The 22,725-nt window shown below is 48.8% G+C and overlaps 1 protein-coding gene across 1 annotated transcript in view; it reads right to left on the reverse strand.

Annotated features, from left to right (window-relative positions):
* THSD4 (thrombospondin type 1 domain containing 4) overlaps nt 1-22,725 on the reverse strand; it is a 484,828-nt gene that overhangs the window by 64,598 nt on the left and 397,505 nt on the right. The window contains 1 exon segment of the mRNA XM_072951118.1: nt 17,459-17,663. Coding sequence (XP_072807219.1) covers nt 17,459-17,663 — 205 coding nt within the window.

Below are 22,725 nucleotides of genomic sequence, written 5' to 3' on the forward strand. Positions count from 1 at the left end.
CAATGCAAGGAGGAGAAAGTCACCAGGAACACGTATGAAAATCCATTCAGCGTATGATGGCTTTTCAAGAGTCTTCTCCAGATTCTTCACCAAGGGTCAGGTTTCACCCGGATTTTCCCACCCCCACTCTTCAGAGTCCCACCTGTGACACAAGTTTGGTGCCCCCACCTCTCTCTCCAATTCGAGAGCTTCTGTTGCCCGTGGACACGTGTGGACAGTTCACGGAGCTGGGTTTCCTTGCTCTGCTGCCCCAACCAGAGAGCACGTCCGATCCAGCCCACGAACGCCTCCTGCGAAGGGGCTTTTCTGGCCGCCCACTCGCTTTGTAGCAACGGGAAATCTCTCTCCCCCGAGGGGTTTCTTGATCTTCCTCTTCCACAGGCTGGTTTTCCCGCCAGCACCCCCACACTCTGAGCTTAACAGTGAGTTCACATCAGGGCTGCTTCAGTCTTCAAACAAATCTACGATCAAACATCCACAACCACAGTGGGGACATTTCTGTGTCTCTTCAAAAGCAGTTTTGAATCCAGTCTCACAATTGGGTTAGGACACTGCTCGCCCTTCTGGATGTGTTTATTCTTTGCCCCATTGGAAGTTCTATGAAACTGTAAGTCCAGGATAGTGGCTTGTAAGTACAGTTTATTCAGTGACTTCAAAGGCAGTTTTAAATTTTAAATATCCCCCAGGTCAGCATTTCCCAGGCTGTCTTCGCTGGAGCAGGAGCCCACCAGGTGGCCCGGAGCGCAGCGGGGTATCTCACCCCAGGGGCAGAGCCGCCTCAGCGCCGTGCCTCCCCTCCCCACTTCCTCCTGCTGCTTCTCTAAGACGCCTCCGGATGTCAGAGCTGCTTGTGCGCCCAGGGACCACCCCGTCCAATGCCCCAGGCACAGAGGAGGAGACGGAGGGGCGGCTGGCTGGAGACGCCGGCTCGGGTAGCCGAGCTGCGTCCCCCTGGGCCGGTTCCGGACCCCCAGCTCCCTGGCGGCTCCCTGCGGCTCCCTGCACACCGCAGAGCTGCATCTTACAGCCCAGCGAACGGGCCAAAGGTCTCCAGTGGAAGAGTGTGTGTCCTGCCATGACGTACAGCTTTTGTCTAGCTAAATCCCCTTGGCATCCAGCGAGTAAAAAGAGGAAAAAAAAAGTCCTGAACTGGTTTGAAGGATGGCCTGGGAGCAAAATTCCTGTAAGATGGCCTCATAGTCTCTACGATTCTGGAAACCCACAACAGCAATTCAGTGTAGAATAATGGAAAAAATCAAAATTAGACGCAAATGCTCCCTCCCGTGTGTCTGTTACCGGTTCGTGCCTGGATGTTCCGGGACACTCACTTGTACGTACCCGCGCCCTGGCATTTCGTTGCTCTCAAACTAATTACATGGGACACTGGCTCCACTGAGGCTCTGGTCACTCACTCAGAGAGCCCGCCGGGCGGTTGCTTGTTACTTTGGCGAACGTCGCAGTGGAGCAGCTGAGCACTGCGGCCCGGCCACACCGCCGCGGTGGGCCCCTCGAGGCCTTCACCTGGCTGGCGTGGTCTTCGGGGAGCCTGGTGGTTAGTTAGTTTTAACTTCCCTGTGGAAGTGCTGTGCCAAGTCTTCATATATTAACTGCCCTTGCAGAAGGGAGAGGCCAGCCTTCCGCAGTCCAGCTACCTGCAGTGGTGTCCCTGGAAACCCCCGAGCAGGGCTCCCGGGGCCGGGTGGGGAGAGAGCGCCCATCTCCCACACTCTGAACAAAGGGAAACGCCTCCCAGGGCCGTTAGTAACAGAGGCTGGACGCCGAGAGTCCTCCAGGCGCCAGGTTCTCCACGAGGAGTACCTCCTGCAGTTTGATCCTTTCGTTATGCCCATTTCATAGATGGAGCTAATAAAGGCCATGAAGCAACTTGAACAAGGCTGTGCAGCCAGGAAGTGCTGAGACTGGAATTCAATCCAGCCCCGCCTGGATCCAGTCTGGGCTCCTTCCTCTCCAGGCAAGCTGCCTCTTCAAGATGAGTCACAGTCTAGGCAGGTGAGAGTAAAGAATGACACACCCCCAGCGGGAAGCAGGACCCGTGATAATGAAAGGAGGTGAACGCATTGGCTTCCTGTTGCTGCTATAACAAAGCACCGTGAACTTAGTGGCTACTGCATCACACGCTCATTCTATCACAGTTCTGGAGATCAGGGGTCTGGAGCGGGTTACCCTGGACTAGAGGCAAGATGCTGGCCAATGTTCCTTCATGGAAATTCGAGGGGAGAATACATTTTCCTCTCCCACTTCCTAGAGCCGCATTCCTTGCACTCCTTGGCTCGTGGCCCTTCCTCCATCATCAAAGCCAGCAGTGAAGCATCTTCAGATCTCTGACTCCGACTTACCTGCCTTCCCCTTCCGCTTAGAAGGACCCTTGTGATTACATCAGACCCACCTGGATAATCTCCCCATCACAAAGCCTTGAATAGAAACTTTAATGCCATGTGCAACCATACGTCCCCTGTGCCACATAATCTAACATGTTTGTGGGTTCCAGGGGGTAGGATGTGAGCACCTCTGTCGGGGCACTATCCTGCCTGCCACTGGGAGTGGCAGTAAGACTCCGCCTCCTCGCAGTTGTACCTGCAGCTGGCTGGTGGTGGCGTCCAGGTCCCTATGTCCTCTTCTGGCGTGTGTGCTGACCCCTGGCTCCCACCTGTCAAGCAACCTTGTGGAAGTCCAGAAGTGCAGACTCGAGCACCATCCTAGGAGGGGAGGAGGGGGGCTACAGCTCCTCTGGGGCCCCAGTTCCTCAACAAGGATTCTGACCTGATGCCCAGTGATCCCAGAGAGGGAGCCAGCGAGGCCGAAGAGGACAGGTCCACCCAGGAGTCTTAAAAGTGGGAGACTCAGAGAACACGCAGATGTAATTGCCCACCCATCACAAGACCTCACCGACACCACCAGGGCCGAGATGAAAGGCAAGGATGGTCCTTCTGCGAAGGTCCCCCTGGCTGACTTTTTCATTTATTTTTTCCTTTTAAGATTGACTTCGATGCTTAACTGAATCTGATGCCATTGGGATTAAAAAAAAAGCTTAATTGGAGAAAGGCTTGGGGCCTTTATTTTATTTTATGGATTATGAGTGGGAAGTTCGAAAAGGCAGATTTTGGTTAACGAGAAAGGACTTTTGAACAATCAGAGCTGCTGAAGAGGCTGCTTCGTGAGGAAGTCAGCTCTGTGCCTCTGCCTGTGTTCGGGGAATCGGGGGAGTGTGGTCCAAACAGAGAGCTCCAGACAGGGTTCTGGACTCTGAGCCCAACCTGGAGGGAATACGCCTGGAGAAATGCCCCCTGGCCTAGAGGTGATGCGGTCCTTTTACATACGTGCCCTCCTAGTCCTCAGTGAGGACTCGGTGGCCTCAGAGAGGGTGACCACACAAGCTCCACTTTACGGACCAGGGAAGCGAGGTGGGCGCAGAGGCTCACCCCAGGTAACGGGGCTTGGCCCGGCCGGCCTGGGAGGACGGCCCAGGCTCCCGGTGCTTCGGCCGCACACCTCTCTCGCTGGGAGTGGAGCCTGGATGCTCAGCTCTCCTTCCTGGCGCACTGATTTTATAGCTCTGAGAGCAGAGGCAAGAAAACGGAGCTTCCTTTGTGTCTGGGGCAGCTTTATATAACATTATCTCGTTTAATCCTCTCAACACTGCGACTGCCCCCACTTTTCACGTCAGGAGGAGAAGAGTCACAGAGCTCAAATAACACGCCCAAGGCCACAGAGCTGCCCGGTGGTGGACACGGAGTTTGAGGCTTGCCTGAGGCTCCAAGTCCTGGGCTATCTCTACCGCCCCTTCCTTGAGGTGCTGCTTCTCAGAGCCCAGAGGCCCCCGGCACCCCAAGGAACCACGCGGTGGTGGCTTCCAGAGCAGCAAGGACACACTGGCTCTGAAGTCCACCCCTGGTCTGACGGCACGCACCCAGGCGAGGAGACCAGGAGGACGGCGCTTTTCGGAGGGTAAAGTCACCGCAGAAATTTTCAGCAGGAGGGTTACTATCTGGGGGTCACATTTTAGACACACTGTTTATCCATCGGAATCTCACTGAAGGTCTCTGCAGGTCCAGTGGGCAGAGCTTCAGAGCAGAGGCTCCCTGGCACTCGCCTGGCACCCGGGGCGTCACCTTGTGGGCGGAGACGGACGGGCGGCAGGTAATGGCTTTGTTCCCGAAAAGAGCCCGAAGCATGTGGCTCTGGAACATCTGTCACAATTGGGAATGGAAACGTCAAAGCGAATGACTCAAAATAAATAAATAAAAGCGGACAGGGGTGATTATTCCAAGATGTTAACATTTTGCCCTGAAAAGCAGGTTTTAAAACATTACAGGCAGTTCACGAAAAGAAAAGAAAAAAAAAAAAAGAACCAACCAAGGGTATTAAACACGTAACTTAAAGGAGGAGCGTTATTCTTTTTAATTATGAAAGTTTTAATTTCCCTCCCCTGCCATTATTTCTGCTAAGCTTGTCGGCTGGGCTGGAAGTGATTATGAAAGGCTGGGAACCGATTTTATGACCTGGAATAACACTTTTACACATCAGCGTTTGACTCTTCAGTTTTACGAATCAAATGCAATAATGGAGCCTCTTTAAAATTAGGACACAGTTCAGAATATTATCTCAGGATTAGTTCATTTGAACACGTAAATACGCTCATCTTTAGGGTGAAGTCTGGGTCCTGGTAATTCTACACAAACCCTTGAAGGCAGAAAGGAAAATATTCTTTGCAACCTTTGGGCGCTATTGGAGAATTGAGGGAAGCATTTGGGATGGGGCTTAAGGCGGAAGACTGGATTGTAAAGGCGTCCCTTCCCACCAGTCAGGAAATCAGAGCCATGCGCTTTATTTCACGTGGAGCGTCCAGTTGGGAGCTGTGGAGCATTGTGAAGAGAAGGGAAAATACAGGTATTCACTCAAGGAGCTTTCAATGTTAGGAGGGAAGGCAGAAGAAAGTGTTACATAGAATGCATACGAGCGCACGTGAGCAAAACAAACGTTCACAAGAAGCTGTAACTGAAGTCGTGACTGTAGCCTGAAACAGACTTGGCTTAGACTTTCAATAAACGTCTGTTGAATGAGCGAATAAATGAATGCATGAGGGAATAAATGAATGCGTGAGGGGATGAATGAATGAGTATAATCTGCCTATAGGCGCTTGAATATTTTTGACTGATGGATGATTGATACGGATCAGTTTCTGAGATGTCAGTCTTTAAGGTTAGTTTGTGAGCTTATCTTCCTCTGATGGCCTTTTCCTAAAAACAGAAAGCTCTGTCGGGGGCAGCAGCGAGGCCCCCTGGTGACGGCCTCCTGGTCCAAACAGCCAGGACCCTACAGCTTTGAAAAAGTAAAGCAGATCGGCATAATTTTTCCTATAAAACAAAATTCTTATTTAAAACAGCAGACCGTGAAACATCAAGAGGAGGACTAAACAGCCCGCAAGAACAAGCACTTACAGAAAATGAACACCTGGTAAGACGCTGGCAGCTTAATTTTATTCCCAAGTGCTTACGAGCCACCATCAACACTGCGCTTGGAACTGACTACGACACTTCCCTCAACTAAATGTTGGACAGAGGGTGAGTCCAGCGCTGCCCCTGCTGACAGGCAGGGGCATGACTGCTCGTTGCCCTGGCTGCTGCTCGTTGGTGCGCTGGCAGGACCTCCCTTTAATATGGTCAGTGGGTGAAGAGTGAGGGACTCGTAACTGAGCCAGTTTTCAGATGCACCAGGCTCCGCAGTCACCGCTCTGTGCATTACTTCCCCGTGATGTGTTCATTTTGTAGCTGGAAGTCTGCATTTTTTAAATAAGCAACTTTGATGAAGAAAAAAGCAATAAGGCCCCCAAACAATATCACAACAACAACAACAAAAGGCAATACGTCAGAGGACATTTAAATTCTAAGTGAATTCTACGTGTAATTCTCTATGACAGCATTTGCAGCTCTCCATGAAAAAGACATTAAAAAAAATTACCAGACTGACTTAAGATGAACAAGAAACCATGACAGACTAGTAACCATAGAAGAATTTTTAAGAGTTACCAAAAATAATTTCTTTCAGAAAGACTCCAGAGCCAGATGTTTTGTATTGGTGCGTTTCCATCAAAACCTAAAGGACTTGCTAATGATATAAACCTTTCCAGAGACTCTAAAAACTGGAAAGCAACCTACTCTAAGCTTCAAGAAGTAGCACAAAGTCAAAGCAGTCTCGCTGATGAATTATAGATTTAAAAAGTCCCAAGTAAGGGACCAGCAGACTGAACACAACAGAAGAGCAAAAGAATCCCTGGGCAAGACGAAGAGGGCTGCATTCCAGGCACGCAAGAATGATTTAATAGAGGAAAGTTTTAGGAAAAAAATAATTTAAATAGCTGCCCAAATGACATTTAAAACTCATCCTGGTAAAGACATTTACAAAATTAGAAACAGACTTTCTCAACCCAAGAATAAGCATGTAATCATACGTTAAAATATTTACTGGGCGTACGTCTCTCTCTCTGGGTACTGAGAATCAGAGGCCTTCACGCTCAAGTTAGAGACAGGTGAAGAATGTCTGCCATCACTTATTGTAAAATTTTTTAGGTAGTGATTACTAATTTATTTGGTTCTTTTGGCGGGGGGGAGTAACTAAGTGTATTTATTTATTTACTTAGTGGAGGTACTGGGGATTGAACCCAGGACCCTGTGCATGCCGAGCATGGGCTGCACCACTCAGCCATACCCGCCCCCTGCCATCATTTAGTAAAAGTTGTTTTAGAAGTTTTGGTAAACTTTGGGCAATACATAAGGAAAACGCAATCAGAGGTGTAGCTACTGGGAAGGAGGTGACGCCATCGTTTCTGTTTGCTAGGGTTACACTGTGAGAAGTCGTGAGAATCAACTGAAAGCACTCAGAATTAATGAACGTTCTCAAAGGGGCCAGACAGTGATAAGTGTGGGAAATCCGTAACTTTCCACATGCTGATGAGAGCAACCTGAAGATAAAACCGGACCTGACTCCATCCTCCGTCATCACCATCATCATCCCACAACAGATTACGATTAAACACCTGAGATCAATCGTCACAAGAAATGCAGGGAATCCGTATGGGAAATGTCAGAATTCTACTGCCAGATACAAACTATCTGAATAAATGGAAGTACACGCTATGCTCTCGGGCCGGATGTTTCAGCGATGCCTGCTCCTCCCAAAGCGACGCACAGAGCCAGCACACTCTTGGCGGGATGCGGGCGACAGCTCAGGCGTCACCTCCTTTGAGAGATCTTTTCCCACCACCGAGCTCAAACGGCACCCTGCTCCTCCAGCCTGTCGCTTGCTCTCCACTGTCCCTGTTTTCTTTGTTTATAGCACATACCGGCGCCTGAAATGATCTTTTTGCTCTTTTGTCTCTGGTCTCTGCCCCTGGAACCTAAGTGCCGTCGCAGTGGGGTGTGCCCTTCTCCTCCGCAGCACTCGCCGTGCCCAGAACGGAGCCTGCGCACACAAGTGCTTGATACATGCTTATCAAGTGGATGTAACACAATCGCAGGAAAACACCAATAGGATTTAAAAAAAAAAGTGACAAAATGGCTCCAAAATTCACCTGGAATACAAACATGCCAGATTATTTAAAATGTTTTTAAAAAAGAAGCAAAAGAAGGGAGACTTGCCATGCCAAATATTAAAATGCATTTTAAAGCTGCAAGAGTCACAATGTGGTATGGAATTTATCTGACAGACAAATGGCACAGAATGAGCAGCCATGAAACAGACTAGGCTACATATGAGGGTGTTGCACATTCTAAACATTCCAATGGTGAAGAAATAAATGATCCAAAATATTGGGTTAGAAAATTGGCTAAATAATAGGGAAAAAAATCTGTAATTGCGTTTCGTACTATTCTCCAAGTTAGGCGTGAAAATGTTTAGGGCTCCCTAACCCCTCCGCCAGAAATAAACACGTGTGTGCTGTATGATTCCGTATTTACATGAGGCTTTTAAAAGACAGAAGAAGACCAATACTGGTGTTACCAGTAAAGGCAGCAGTTCCTTCTGGAGGCGGGGGCTAGTGCCTGGAGGGGGTGTCGGGGGGCCCCTGGGGGAACGCCAATAAAGCTCCATTTCTTCACCTGAGTCCTAGTTCTCTGTGCGTGTTCCCTCTGAAAATTCATCAGAGCTGTACCGGACTGAACTGCGGACTTCCCCTATGTATTCATACATCAATAAAAAGCAAATGTAACAAGTGGGTGAGCGCCGGGCCAGCGGCGGCTCTGGCCAGAGGTCGGGCTTCCTGTCCCGAAACAGCAGTTCTTTTCCACTGAAGAGAGAGGAGGAGAGCGACGAAAGTGGTGAGAAGTTAAACTTATTTAATTGTAATCAATTAAGCGGGTCCACAGAGGCCCTGGGTTGAAACTTGTCTCCATCCCTCCAGGAGGGGTCTGTGTCACGGGGGCCCGGAGAGTCCCCGGGCTGGCACTACTGAGGGTCTGTATTTCTGTGAGACTTCCCCATGCTCAGAAATGCCACTGTTCTGTGGGTCTCTGAGCATTTGAAAAAACACGTCACAAAACAGAAAGTCAGTGTTCATATTAAAAGCAGAACAGCTAAAAGCCGAACCCTTGAGCCCCGCCCAGACCTTAAACACAAGTGCTGATCAGCTTCTGACTGCGTCTATGAGCATCTTGGTCGCAGCCAGCCTCTAGAACGGGGGCCGGCAAGCAGCACAGGGGCTGCGTTTGGTGACTGCCCTTTTTTTAAATTGAAGTGCAGTCAGCTAAACGGCGTCAGTTTCTGGTGCACAGCACAGCGTCCCAGTCACGCATATACATACACATACTCGCTTTCATGTTCTTTTCATTAAAGGTTATTACAAGATACTGAATACAGTTCCCTGTGCTATACGGAAGAAATTTGTTTTTTAATCTATTTTTAGATATAGTGGTTAATATTTGCGAATCTCAAACTCCCAAATTTATCCCTTCCCACCTCCTTTTCCCCAGTAACCGTAAGATTGTTTACTATGTCTTTTATGTAAATCACATTTGATTGGAACACAGCCACACCCACCCACTCACATATTTCCTGTGGTTGCTTTTTCACTATGGTGGCAGGGTAGTCGCAGCTGAGACCAAATGTCTTGCAAAGCCTAAAATATTTACTAGCTGGCCTGTTCCCAAAAAAGGTTGGCAAGCCCTGCTCTAAAAGCCCAGCCGAAAAACCATCCTCTCTTACTCTTCCTCAGATCATCCTGTTAGAAGTAACTTCTCCATCCTTTGTACCCCCGTGGTGCGCGATCTCTTCTAAGACAGTCTTCAAAGGATTTCCAGACAGACGGTGAGTGCCTCGGCGGCAGGGACCACAAGTCACGTCTCTGCAACGCACTAAACACAGCAGCGGCTTTACAGATAGTCACTGAATTGTCTCACCGTTCTGCACGAATACCAGGTCAGATGAAGAGCAATGTTTTACTTAATCAGATTATGTAACTACCAGATTAAGAGAGAACTAAATACTGATCAAGGAGACAGATTTTGCCCCCAAAGCGAAATAAAGAGAAGCGTGGCTGTCAGGGGCAAAAGGACGCTCGAGGGGGGCTCTGTGCATTTTCTGAGGACATGACTGTCCACTCAATTCAGACAGAACAGTGCACCTTCCCCGCACTGTCATCTCGATGATTCTAGTTCCAGGAAGAGTGTCTGGTGTGGGGAAAGGGGAGAGCAGAATTAGGAGATGCTGAAAGTTCTTCTACGAGTTGAAACTTGGCTGGAACAGCGGGCCAAGAGCCGACGGAAGCAGCCCACAACGAGGAGAAAAGACACTTATCTTTGAAGCGCACCCTCCAGGGGTTTATTAGCAAGAATTAAAGGCTTAAAGGAAGAGCAGAATCCGACGGGAGCTCTGCTTAATGAGAGAGAGGAAAAGGGTGTTCGGTTTGCCCTAAAGTCTGGAGGGAGAGAGCTGGAGGGAGGAGGGGGACCACCCTAAAGGCAGATCTCCCATTTCTGAAGCTTTTCCCCTTGAGAGAAATCAGAGGATCTTCCAAAGAGAGCATGGACCGCGGGACAGCGGAGCGTGGGAGGCCCCACTGCTGACGGACAAGGTCTGGAAGTCTCTGTTTTTCTCGGGCGTTGCTTCTCTTCTGTTGGGTCAACTGTATTTACTAAATGTTGTTCAAACCTTAGTTATCTCTTCTGGAGGCTTCACTTGTATTCATTCCCTAATGTGGCAGCTCAGTGATCCAACACACTGCAAAAAGCCAGGCTGACTCAAAAGGGAAAGGCTTCGAGGCACTTCCCAGTGGGCTAGGGAGTGGGCGGATTCAGGACAGCTTCACCCACGCTGGGTGCGCATGTACCCGTTCTGCGCTGCTGCCCTAATCCAGGCAGGAGACCCGGGAGCGGTGAGCAGCCCCGCCGAAGGTGCGGCTGGAGGTGCTGGGGTGGGGGAAGAACGCTGTTCTCACCGCAGGGGCAGGGCTGTCAAAACAGCCCCATAAGAGTCTAGGACTCAGCCCGCTCGATAGCTGTTTCCTGCGTTGGAGGAACGCATCCCATTACGTGCAGAAAAGCAGGTGTGGATCATCTGCTTATGTCTGAGACAGACGATGCAGGTAAAAGCAAAAACAAGTCACTGCTTAACGACTCCCCACAAAGCAAAAGGCAAATCCAAGCACCGACGGGCAGACGCAGTCTTGCACTTCCAGGCGACCAGGTGCTAACCGAAACCCAGAAGCTGCGAGAAGACAAGGAGCATGAAGGGGGGTGGAGTCGCTTCACTTGGGTCCAGCGTATCTGAAAGCTTTTCAAGGCAGAGCGACTGTAAAAGTGGAAAGAAAGCCTTGCAAGGACATCAGCGCTTTCCCAAATCACAGGGGCGCACGCTGCCAGACGCCAGGAGGAAAGCAGGCAACGCAGCGCGAAGCCCGGGAGCGCTCAGGCAGACGGCAGCGCCTTCCCGCAGTCCCTCTGGTGGGGGTCCTTGGCGAAGATTTGGTTTTGGACAGGAATCATAAAAGCCTGCTTGAAGAAAAGGCAAGAACCAAGTCCAAACAAGAAACAAAATGCTCAGCGGCCCCCTCTCGTGCGCCAGCACTGCACCGACGAGGAGCATCCAGCCGGGAGGCAGGACTCCCCTCCGAGAGGACGCCTCGGGCTGCCTCTGCCTGTGACAGGTGACTGACAAAGGTCCACGCTGAACTGTTAAGAGTCATCACCTATCTCTGTTTCCACACTTGAAAGCAGCTGGATCAAGCGCAAGGAGGTTGGCATGGAGAAGAAACTTCACCTTTTTGTTCTGTATCATCTGTATTGTTTAAAATTTTTACAGCGCATATGAAGAAATCTTTGGAATTAACCGCATACAAATGTAAGACATCATATTATTTAAACACTCTACCCTTTCCCAGATTGAAAGCTACTCAACTAATAAAGGTTTGCAAATCACAGATGACAGTTGATTTTCTTAAAAAGCTGACCACTACTTTTATTGTTTAAAACTTTTAGGAAAACATGCTTAAAAGTAGAAGTATTGCCAGTTTATTTTTAAAAGCTTATAAATCTTCAAAAAAAAAACCCCTCTGCCAAGTCTAAGGCTCGATGACACTGTGACATGTTGGCAGGTGGACCATCCATGTTCGGCAGAATCAGGTTTCGCTTGGTGTGCTTTTATGTCTGATTTCTTAACTGTTACATAATGACATTAGTAAACCGAGCTGGCTGAACTACGCCAGACTTTGATATTTCAGCTGAAATGATTTCACAACATCTTATTAAGGAAGAGGCAAGTAATATAAAATGCCAATCACTTTAATAAAATGAGATTTAACTTTTTACTTCTAAAGAGCACGGTGCAGAATAACTCATGTGGAAAAGGAGACTACGTAGTTCACAACAGCTACAGGGGTTCTAAAGTATTTGCCATGAAGAAAAGATCCAGGGATCTATAATCCACCAGCTAGTCTGTATTCTGGAGCATGTGAAAAATTTAAATAAACACTGAAAAGTGGAGCTCAGTTCTGCAGAATTTCATTGGTTCCCATGAAAATGAGACAAATAAACATCCTACCCCCTGAAATCTGCGCACCATTAAATGTCATGGTTCCTCCCGCTTTGCCCGGAGAAGCAGTCAGCTTCACGAGATGCTGAGTTGGCCTGTCCCCTCAGCTCCACATGGACCAGGACCCCTTGTGAGTTCTGGCAGGGCTGGGATCAGAACTCAGGCTTTTGGAATCTGAGTCCAGCAGGTCCAATTCTCGATGGTCAAACCAAAGTCAGCCAGAAACTCAGAATCAGCTTGAACGTGCCATCACTATTTACTGACCAGCCAAGGTGTTTGATATGCATGTCTCTTTCTTCTGTGAAGTTTTTGAGTTTTTCAAATTTGAAGTGCAGTCAATTTGCAATCTTACGTTAGTTTCAGGTGTTCAGTATAGGGACTCCGTATTTTTAGTGATTACGCTCCACTTAAAGTCATTGGCTGTGCTCCCTGTGCTGTAGCGTACATCCTTGTGGCTGATTTATTTTATACAGAGTAGCTTGTATCTCTTAATCTCATACCTTTGTTTCGTCCCTCTCTCTTCCTTCACCCCACTAGTAACCACTAGTTTGTTGTCTGAATTTGTAAGCCTATTTCTGTTTTGTTACAGCCATTCACTTGTTTCATTGTGTTTCAGATTCCACATACAAGTGGTAACATACAGTCTTTGTCTTTCTCTGTCTGACTTGTTTCACTAAGCACAGTACACTCCAGGTCCATGCATGTTGTTGCAAATGCAAAATTTCATTCTTTTTATTTTTTACTGCTGAATAATATTCCATTTTTTAATATACCACATCTTCTTTATCCATTCATCTGTTGAGGGACACTCAAGTCTTGGCTATTGTAAGTAAAGCTGCTGTGAACACTGGGGTGCATGTATCTTTCTGAATTAGTGTTTTCCTGTTCTTCAGATGTATGCTGAAGGAGTGGAACTGGATCATATGGTAGTTCTGTTTTTAGTTTTCGAGGAACCTCCATACTATTTTCCACAGTGGCTGCACCAACTTACATTCCCACCAACAGTGTAGGAGGGCTCCCTATTCTCCACACCCTTGCAGATAACACTTGTTTTTTGCAGTCTCTTTGACGATGGCCACTCTGACAGCTGTGAGGTGATAACTCACTGTGGTTTTGATTTGCATTTCTCTGATGATCAGTGACATTGAGCATCTTCTCATGTGCCTGTTGGTCATCTGTATGTCTTCTCTATGACATTTTTCACAGAACTAGAACAAGTAATCCTAAAATTTATATGGAACCACAAAAGACTCTGAATAGCCAAAGCAATCTTGAGAGGAAAGAACAAAGCTGGAGGGGTCGCAATCCCCTATTTCAGATTATGCTGCAAAACTACAGTCATCAAAATCGTCTGGTATCGGCACAAAAACAGACACACAGATCAATGGAACAGAAAAGAGAGCTCAGAAACAAACCCACGCACTTGCGGCCAATCAAACCACGACAAAGGGGGCAAGAACATACGCTGGGGAAAGACAGTCTCTTCAACACCTGGTGCTGGGAGCACTGGACAGCGACCCGAAGAAGGATGAGCTTAGAAGATTCTCTAACACCATACACAAAAATAAACTCAAAATGGAGAAATGATCTAAATGTAAGACCGGGAATGATAAAACTAGAAGAGAATATAGGTGGAACACTCTTTGACATAAATCGGTGGCAACACTTTTTCTGAATCTGTCTCTTAAGGCAAAGGAAACAAAAGCAAGAATAAACAACTGGGACCTAAGTAAGCTTAAAAGGTTTTGCATAGCAAAGGAAACCATCAACAAAATGAAAAGACAGTATATTGAAAGGGAGAAAATATTTGCATATGATATGACAAGTAGGGAGTTAATACCTACAGTGTATAAACAGCCCACACAACTCAGTATCAGAAAACCACAAACAACCCAGTTAAAAAAAGGCAGAAGAGCTGAACAGACATTCTTCCAAAGTTTCTGATTTTTAAATTTCAGTTTTCAGTCCTAACTCAATAATTGCAACTTTAGTAAGTAACTCTCAGATCTTTTTTGAAGCATGCAAAGTGAAGAATGTCCAGGTTTAAAAGTCCAAAGACCATGCGTGTAAACGCACTTGGAGGCTGAAGTACCACATGTATAGAGTGACTACTCTCGTTAACTGAGCAGCCGAGAATGAGCCATTTAAATATCGTAGGTTTCAAAAACAAACCTTTAAAGGTGAGGTGATGAAGCCATCTTCTCCAGCACTCATAATACAAGTCCTTCTGTTTCATAGAAATCTACTTTCTATCTTTACCAAGTTTGGAGACTCAGTCATATAAAATGCCAAGTGTTTCACAAGGCAAGTTTGATTTTTATTACAAATAATTACAGGTCATTCAGGAAAACAATAGGGCAACTGAAAAAAACTGATTAAAGTTGTGCTTTTTAAAAAATGCAATGATACACCTTTGAAATATTCATTTCCTCTATATTGCCTATTCTGCAGAACAAATGTGTGTGGACAGCCAAATCAATTTTGTGCATCAAGTCAAATTTTTCTACAAAACACAGTTTACATAGTCAGAAATCACACGGTAAGAAAACCCAAACTTTTATCATTACCTGGAAAATTGTGGAGAAACCCACCACGTAGCTCTTTGAAAAAAGGTTTCCATGTTTAAAACTGTGTCATGTGCAAGAAAAGTCACTGGACAGTTCAGAAACAGCTAGACGGACCTGTGCTCTAACGGCTTACACGTAATCTCAAACAACTGCACGCAGTCTGACTTTTAAAATGTACAGACTTCATAAGCCAGGAAGAGAAAGAAAAATACCATATGATAGCACTCATATGTGGAATCTAAAAAAAAGATAAAAAGAAAAAAGAGGACACTAATGAACTCATCTACAAAACAGAAACAGACTTGCAGACGTAGTAAACACTCTCATGGTTACTGGGGGAAAGGAGGTGGGAAGGGATACATTTGAGATTTGCAATTGTTAACCGCCACATATAGAAACAGACAAAAACCAAATTTCTTCTGTATAGCACAGGGAACTGACTATCCACTGTCCTGTAATAGCCTTGAATGAAAAAGAACATGAAAACGAGTTTACGTATATACATACACTGGGACGTTATGCTGTATGCCAGAAATTGACACACTGTAACTGACTATCTGTCAATAAAAAACTTAACTGAAAATCTAAAATATATATATAATATGTATATATACAGACTTCACAGAACAGGAGATTCAGCAGGGTAAGTGGAATAGGTGTCATCACCCATGATGACAAAAAGACCATCCCATCCACTGTGCACTTTACATTTTATGGCATGTGAAGTATATTTCAATAATAAAAGGAAAGAAGAAGAAAAAAAGAGAGCCGTCCGGGTGCTGCTACATCCCAAGTGGTGCTTAAGGGCCGGGCTGTGCACAGAAGCCCAGCTCAGCACCTCTGCGAGCCCCCTTCCCTCGCGCTGCCCTTCTCCCTCCTCTGCCCACGTGGCACCACGCAACACTGCATGGATTCTGGATTTCTCACGCACCCCACTGGTCACCGGGCACAGGAAGTTCTCAATCACCCTTCCATTGATTCTGAGTACTTCCATTCTCCTCTGCCTCCTCTTCATCTTTTTAAGGGGATTTTAGGGAATTAGGGAATTTTGATTCCATGAAGCTCTGACATACTGATAAGCTCTCTGAGACACAAGAAAGAGCAGAAACATTTGTCAACTGCTAACCTGTGCTGAGGGCTATGCAGGGTCTTGAACATCTGTTGTCCTTCAGACCCTCATGAACATGGGTAAGGTCCAGATTCTTATTCCCATACTCTGGATGCAAACACCGAAGTTCTGAGAGCAGTGTCCAGTCAGACTCCCGGTAGATGTTAACCCAGTGTATCTGTTTTACCTTCGGAGGGCACAGCTTGGAAGCCCCTTACTGAGTAGGACTAATTTGAACCAAACGACACAAAGCTCATAAAAAGCGACATGGCTTGCTGGTGCACTGGAACACAGTCACACGCCACATAATCCCGCGAAGAATATTTTCCGTTCTAGGAACGTGATGTTAATCTTTGCTCTTTTAACAGCACAAAAGAGAGGAAGCCAAAAAAAAAGTTTTTTTGTTTTGCAAATGAAAATAACACACAAACCGCTCACGGGGACACCAGGCGTATCGCCACCGCGGGGGCGCCTGGGTTTGCCAGAGCAGAGGTAGCAGCTTTCCACTTTAAGCGGGTTTGCCTCTGAGCCCCATCTGCCGTCCCGCCTCCTCCCACCAGCAAAACCGAGCCAAGCTGACTCTGGATGCGTTTGCTGAGGTGAAGGAGGGAGCGCTGCAGAGTCCAGCTCTCGAGTCTGGAGTTACCTTCTGGGGAGAGTCTGGTACTTGCAATCTTCAGGATGAATGATCTCTCAGTTGTTGCAGCCATTCACCGCCGCGTGGCCGGGTGTACCACCGGAGCTCACGGGCATTCTGCCTTGGTAGACTACCACGCTTGGAGACAGACTGCCTGGGTTCGGATCCCAGCGCCACCCCTCCCTTGCTGTGTGACCTTGGCAGGTTACCCGATAACTGCCTGTCTCCTTATATATGAAATTGGGAGGGGACTAGCGCCTATCCCCCGGGGCTGTTGAGGGGGTTCAGTGATTTAATACCTGCAAAGCATTAAGAATAGTGCCTGGCGGATAGTGTGTGCTATTTAACTTCCTGTTCAATAATTAAAAAATAAAGACGTACACTGCTATTCATTAAATGACTTTAAGAAAGTGCTCTCCTCACATTATTTAGTCAACCGATTTGTGCACGCTTACATGAATCAGAATTGGTAAAAATTAACTTGCAGGACTCGACTTGTTTTGCCTAAAATCAGCCAGAAACCCAAGAAGAAAGGATCAACGAAGATCTCCTTTTGTGGGTAAATGGGTTAAAAACGATCTAGCAAAATTGACGCTATTCTCCAAAATGGCTGCGGAGCGGTGCTGCAGCTGCTCAGAAGACACACACACAGACCACTGCCCCAGGCGGACGAAGCAGGAAGAACAGAGAAATGGCTTTTGCTTTAGATCCCCGGGAATGAAGGTTCAGGCAGGACCATCAACTGCCCGCTCCCCCGAAATTCCAACAGAAGACTGGCAGGTCGCTTGGCTTTTCAAAGAGCCTCCCCCATTTCAGAGAAACCATTTAGCCCGTTCTCAATTTCATGACCTTATTTTTCTTGGAAAGAACAATGGCTGGTTTAAATGTGTAGATTTTAAACGTTTTCTTGCAAGAAGGACTTTTTTACTTTTTCACTTTCTCCCCCCAAGCATCTTATTTCAGAGGGGGAGCCAGGGGATGCCTTGGCTGCCCAGTGGCACCTTCCATGTGTCCACGGACTTGGAGACACCGCTGCGTCACCGTCCTGGAAGGACCCGATCACCTGGTCACGCCAGAGGGCTTCCTGTGGAAGAAGACCAAGCTTACCCAGGTAGTTGTTGCTCTTGTGCATCTCGGTGATGTTGATTTTTGTGGCTCCTTGGGGGATCTCGACCACGCGGTGGTAGCCCAGGCTGGTGAGGGCGTGCTTGAACACGCCCGACACCACCTGACAGCCCGTGTTGTCGCCGCCGCACACCCCGCACTTGTCCACGACCTTGTCGGAGCCCAGGTAGTCATCACAGCCAACGCTCTGCAAGAGGTGGAAAGCAGAAGACGCTTGTAGCACGTGTCAGGAGCACCCGGGGGAGACGGGGAAGGGGGTGACTGAAGACCTGCTGGTGGTCTCGAACCGACCTTCCTCCTGCCCCCAACTCAGCTCCTGTAGGTGGGGAAGCTCATTCTGCCCTTCGTTCAACAGGCTTTCACAGGGCACCTACTCTGGGCGAGGAACTTCTTTTCCAGGTATGCGTGAAATGCGCATTCTAGGGGCCGGGTGGGGGCCACAAATAGTAAACAGACATGGAAGTAAAACAGAGTGCACCTGCTGGTGGTAAATGATCAGAAGGAAAATAACGCAGACAAAAGGAGCAAGGAGGGTGTGGGGGGCTGGACGTTTATTTCCACAGGTTGGGCAGCGACATTGTCCCGCAAATCCATCCCACCGCTGGACTCTGAGAGAGGGGAGGCTGGACCGTGCTGGGATTTTCACACAAAGACGTCCTTTGGGACCATGATGAGCACTGCACCGCACCTAAAACTGCGGTTTGTCCTCAAGATTTCTACTCTAAATGACAGACCATGTGAAGACTTGGCCAAGCACCCCCCAAAGCAGCCATCTCAGGCCCTGTTTCTTAGGAAATGAAATCAAAGTGGTTGAGATCTGGGCCCCCACGGGTCACTGTGGCTCTGAAAAGCTGAGCAGCAGGACTGTTGCTTGGATCCTCCGAAGCCCTTTACCCAGGGCAGAGGCTACGGGGAAGCAGCGGCCAGAAACCGCAGCAAACGGGACGACGTGCTTCTGAGCAGCCGGGTGCTTTGTAGGCAGCCTCTCCAGGGTTCAGAGGAACTCTGACCTTCCTGGATTCCCTCCCCCAGAGAATCTTCTCGTTTCTCATCCCGAGATCTTCTGGCTTTATCCTCCCCCTCCCCATTCAGGTCTCTCTTAGGGCAGTTAGACCTCAGAACAGGATGAAGTGATCTTCGTGGACTCCTTCTCCCCTTCCGGGGCGGAGCCCACAGGACCCGCATCCCTGCATCCTGAGTTTGAAGACGGGGCCTGTGGTCTGAGCAGAGAAGACTCCGTCACATGTCCGTGGGCAGACAGAAGCGGACTGACTGCAGTCTGGACAAGGAAATACTGGGACCACAGGGCTGTTTCGCTGGGTTATGGGGACAGGAAATGGTACCTGAAACCCGGACGGGACTCTGAAACCTGAGACGCGTGTCTGCGGAATCACAGGCTTGTGCTGGCTCGACCGTCAGACCCCACCCTGGGGCAAAGCGGGCAGCGGGGCCATTCTTGCTTTTGTTAAGCGTCCCGGGCCTGTGCACGTGGGCCCCACAGGTCAGACCCTCCGGCAAAGTCACACCCCAGGTGCTAGTTCTACCCGCCCCCCCCCCCCCCCGACTTCCCGTCTGACTGGCATCTTTCTGCAGGCCCTGCTCGCCTGCATTATTGCTTCCGCATTCCTGAGCACACGTCGGTCCATCAGTAATAACTGCGCTCTCTTCGCAGCTAGCTTCTCTGTAAAACATTATTTCTGACAAGAACAGAACATCATCTCAGTTGTTCATCCACAGCCAATTAGCCTTTCAAAAACACCATGTCTGCTGTGTCTTTCTCCTCCCCTGCTCTTGCCCCAGGCACATTTTAGCAGAAAAATAAGGCAAATGCTTTCTGCGCAGGGTTTCTATCCTCGCTGCCCCCCCCACCCCCGCTCCAGGTTCTACTTAAATTTGAAACAAAAAAAGGCCACTGCCAACAGACGTCTGGGAAAGCAGACCCCACGATGCTAAAGAAAGATTCTAACCAAATTAAGGAAGTGCTTCTGACTGCCGCTGACGAGCAAGAGGAACAGGAAAGCTGATGGCACTCACTCCCTTCCCTGTTCTGCAATCTCTCCCCTTCCTTCCTCCCCATTGTGATCCATTTTTGCGACTCCTGGACTCACCTGGTCCCAGACTGGGCTCATTCCCTCAGGGCACTCCAGGCAAAGGGAGCAATGTGCACCCAGGCACGGAAGTAGGAGAGAACACTGAGGAAGAAGGTAAGCATCTCGCACACAGAAATGGTTGCTGGGAGGGATGGAATGAGGCCGGAGAATCTAGCTGAATGTGTTAAGGATCTCGTTCGCCAGGGGGATGACTTAGAATTTTATCCAGTGGCAGCAGCAACCACCGGGTGTCAGAGAAGGCGAGGGCCACCCTCAGATTCGTTTTCTGGGTGATCATTTTCTGGCTGTAGTGAGGGGTGGGCCTCAGAGTGGGAGAACAGGCAGTCCCGTGAGCTTCTCCTACAGATGCGGTGGGCGGGATGTTTCAGGAGTGAACAGGAGCCTCCGACAGCGGGGATGGACATTGCCTGAGTCCGCAGCCCCCTGCCCAGTTAGAACGGGACGGTCACAAGGAAACTACAAGCCACGAATCGCTTCAGTCGAGCACAGACACAACACCATTTTCTCTTGTAAATCAGACGTTATATCAAAATCCTCCCAGATTTCCTGTAACAGCACAGCCACTCTGCATGAATCTGGTCATAGGGAGGGAGGGCTGCAAAGCAGTTTTTCCTGGGAGATGTCCAACAGCCGGGAGCTTGGCTTCAGTGAAGCACGAGGCTGCACAAGAAATGCCAAGGACCAAAGGTGACGTCCTGTCCCGCAGGCCCATCTCTGGACCCTGAGCACCCACGGTTCACTCCTAAAAAGAGAAGTCAGAGCAAGGGGTGTGTGGGCCTTCCTTGAGGGGTGACAAGAGGCTGACGGAGCACCCTTCTAGGGTTCTAGTGGCGACCCAGGGTCTCCGAGAGGCTGGGTTGCCGTGGAGCTGCTAAACGTCCCGCATGCAGTGACAAAGCAGGAGGGACGACCCCAGAATGAGAACCGTGCACATGACATGAATTCAAGAACTTTGTTTTCAGCACCGAGGTCGCAGGCGGATCACATGTGTGACAGCTGTCCCTCTTCCTGCGTAGGCTGTTATGAGCCTCAGATGACAAGGAGGGAACCTTCGCACTGGGTGTGCGCAGCTGAGGGAGTGCTCTTCGGGCTAGACTCTGAAGGACAAGAAGGAGCAGCTGTGACAAGATCCAAACATGTAAACATGCATTTCATCACTGGCCTCGCTGAGGGACTGCGCCGGGCGGGCCACCTGGGAGGCTCCAGGCTGAAGCAGACACAGGTCCTGCCTGCGGGAATCTGATTCTAACCGGGGCGTTGAGACATCCGTGCAGAAAGTCACACACTCTTGGACAATGAGGAGTCCCTGCCTCCTCCCCAAGTCAAGCTGAGCAGATCAACTCTCTTGTAGAAAGTGGATAATTAACAATGGGGTGTGTAAGTCTGGAGAAGGTGGTAACGTCCCAGCCTGAACTGGGGGTGTGGTGGGAGGATGACGAGGAGCTGAGAGATGCCTGGGAAGCAAAGGGTGGGGGGAGCTCGAATCACCGTCCTCCTCCTCTTCCTGCCCCCCGCCCTCCTCACACCACCAGACCTAATGTTTACAGAATCTCTGTCATATTCCAGGCCCCCTGAATATGCAGTTTTCTCATTTAATCTTAAAAGCAACCTGTGCTATTGCTGAGAAACTAGGAAACTAAGACTTAAGAGAGGTTAGCTAACTGGCCCACGGCCAAGCTGCTACTAAGGAGGACTGGACTTGAACCCAAATCCCATGCCTTTAATCCCAGGCAAAAACTGCCCCCTCCAGGGGACCGGAGGTCGTGCTGAGGGAGCTGGCCCTGTCGGAGGAGTGGATGGTGGCGGTGACCTGGGTGCAGAGGAGCAAGCTCAAGGCGCTGTTGTCATAGCTTGGCCAACAAGTGACCGCATCCTCCCCTCCCAACACGACGAAGCCCCAAGCACGTTACGTGTCTCTCCCGCACTGACGGGTTTAACACTCCACACACAGGAAGTGGGTCAATATTTTAGCTCATCTTCCCTTCATATTACTAAGAAAGTAATTGTTGCAACTTTTATTTTGCACTAGTTTAAGACTCACAAGAAATTCCAGAAACAGTATCGAGCGTTTCAGTGACCCATCAGCCAGCCTCCCCCAGCGACAGTCTCTCTCACGAGCGCAGCACGTTGCCAAGACCGCGTATGCCACGGACATCGGCATAACTAACGTAGTAACTCAAGAGTGACCCGTATTTGGATTTTGCATTTTTTACATGAACAAAATTTCACCACGTGTCTAGATTCATGTCCTATGTTACTTTCTTTGCAGCAGCTGGGATTCTCCTCCGAAAGGAGACCGTGTAATTGATAAGCTGAGCTGACGTCATTTAGCGGGAAAAGCAGGTAAGATTGATGGAAAGAATGTTGCACTGGGAATCCGGAAACCTGGAACATCGTCCTGGCTCAGCCCCTGACTTCTATGTGATGCTGGATGAGTCATTTCTCTCTGGGCTTGGCGCTGAAAACACTTTCACCACCATCCAGATCTTTCAGGGGACGACGCTCAGAAATGGATCTGGCCCGAATTCTGGTTTGCATACCAGAAGTCTGGTCTATGTCTCTAAACCCTTCAGAGGTACCACCAAAGTGCCATCAGTGGAGTCTGCTGGACCTGGGTCTTGTGCTGGCTTTGCCACTTTGGAGCGCTGCATCACCGGACATGCTAATTAGCCATTCTGAGCCTCAGTTTACCTACAGCTGGGGTGGCACAGTATCGACCCCATAGTGCCGCTGGAAGAATGAGAGGAGGTACACAGGGAAGGCACTTAGCAGGACGCCGCGGTTGGGCGGCTTCTCAGAAAACACTGGGCTTGTCCTTGTCTTCACAGAGCTGGTTTCATCTGGAATCTACCCACTTAATCCATCCATGACCCGCCACCGTGTAAGCTCTCGGACCCATCCTGCTTCTGCAGCATTTACTTTCACTTCTCAGTCACAGACACTCTCTTCTGCGTTTGGAGAAATTCAGGAAAGTCTGAAGAGCTAAGGCAAGGCCAAGTTCCCCTTGAAGGAAAACCCCTGGCACAGCTCCTTCACCCGCGCTGCTCCCGGAACGTGCCGGGTGCCAAAGGACAAACAAGTATCTGGTCCCCGATCTACCTTTATTTCGTCTTTTTTTTTTTTCTCACTATGCACTGT

This window comes from Vicugna pacos, chromosome 27 (assembly GCF_048564905.1).
Source record: "Vicugna pacos chromosome 27, VicPac4, whole genome shotgun sequence".
NCBI classification, from domain to species: Eukaryota; Metazoa; Chordata; class Mammalia; order Artiodactyla; family Camelidae; genus Vicugna; species Vicugna pacos.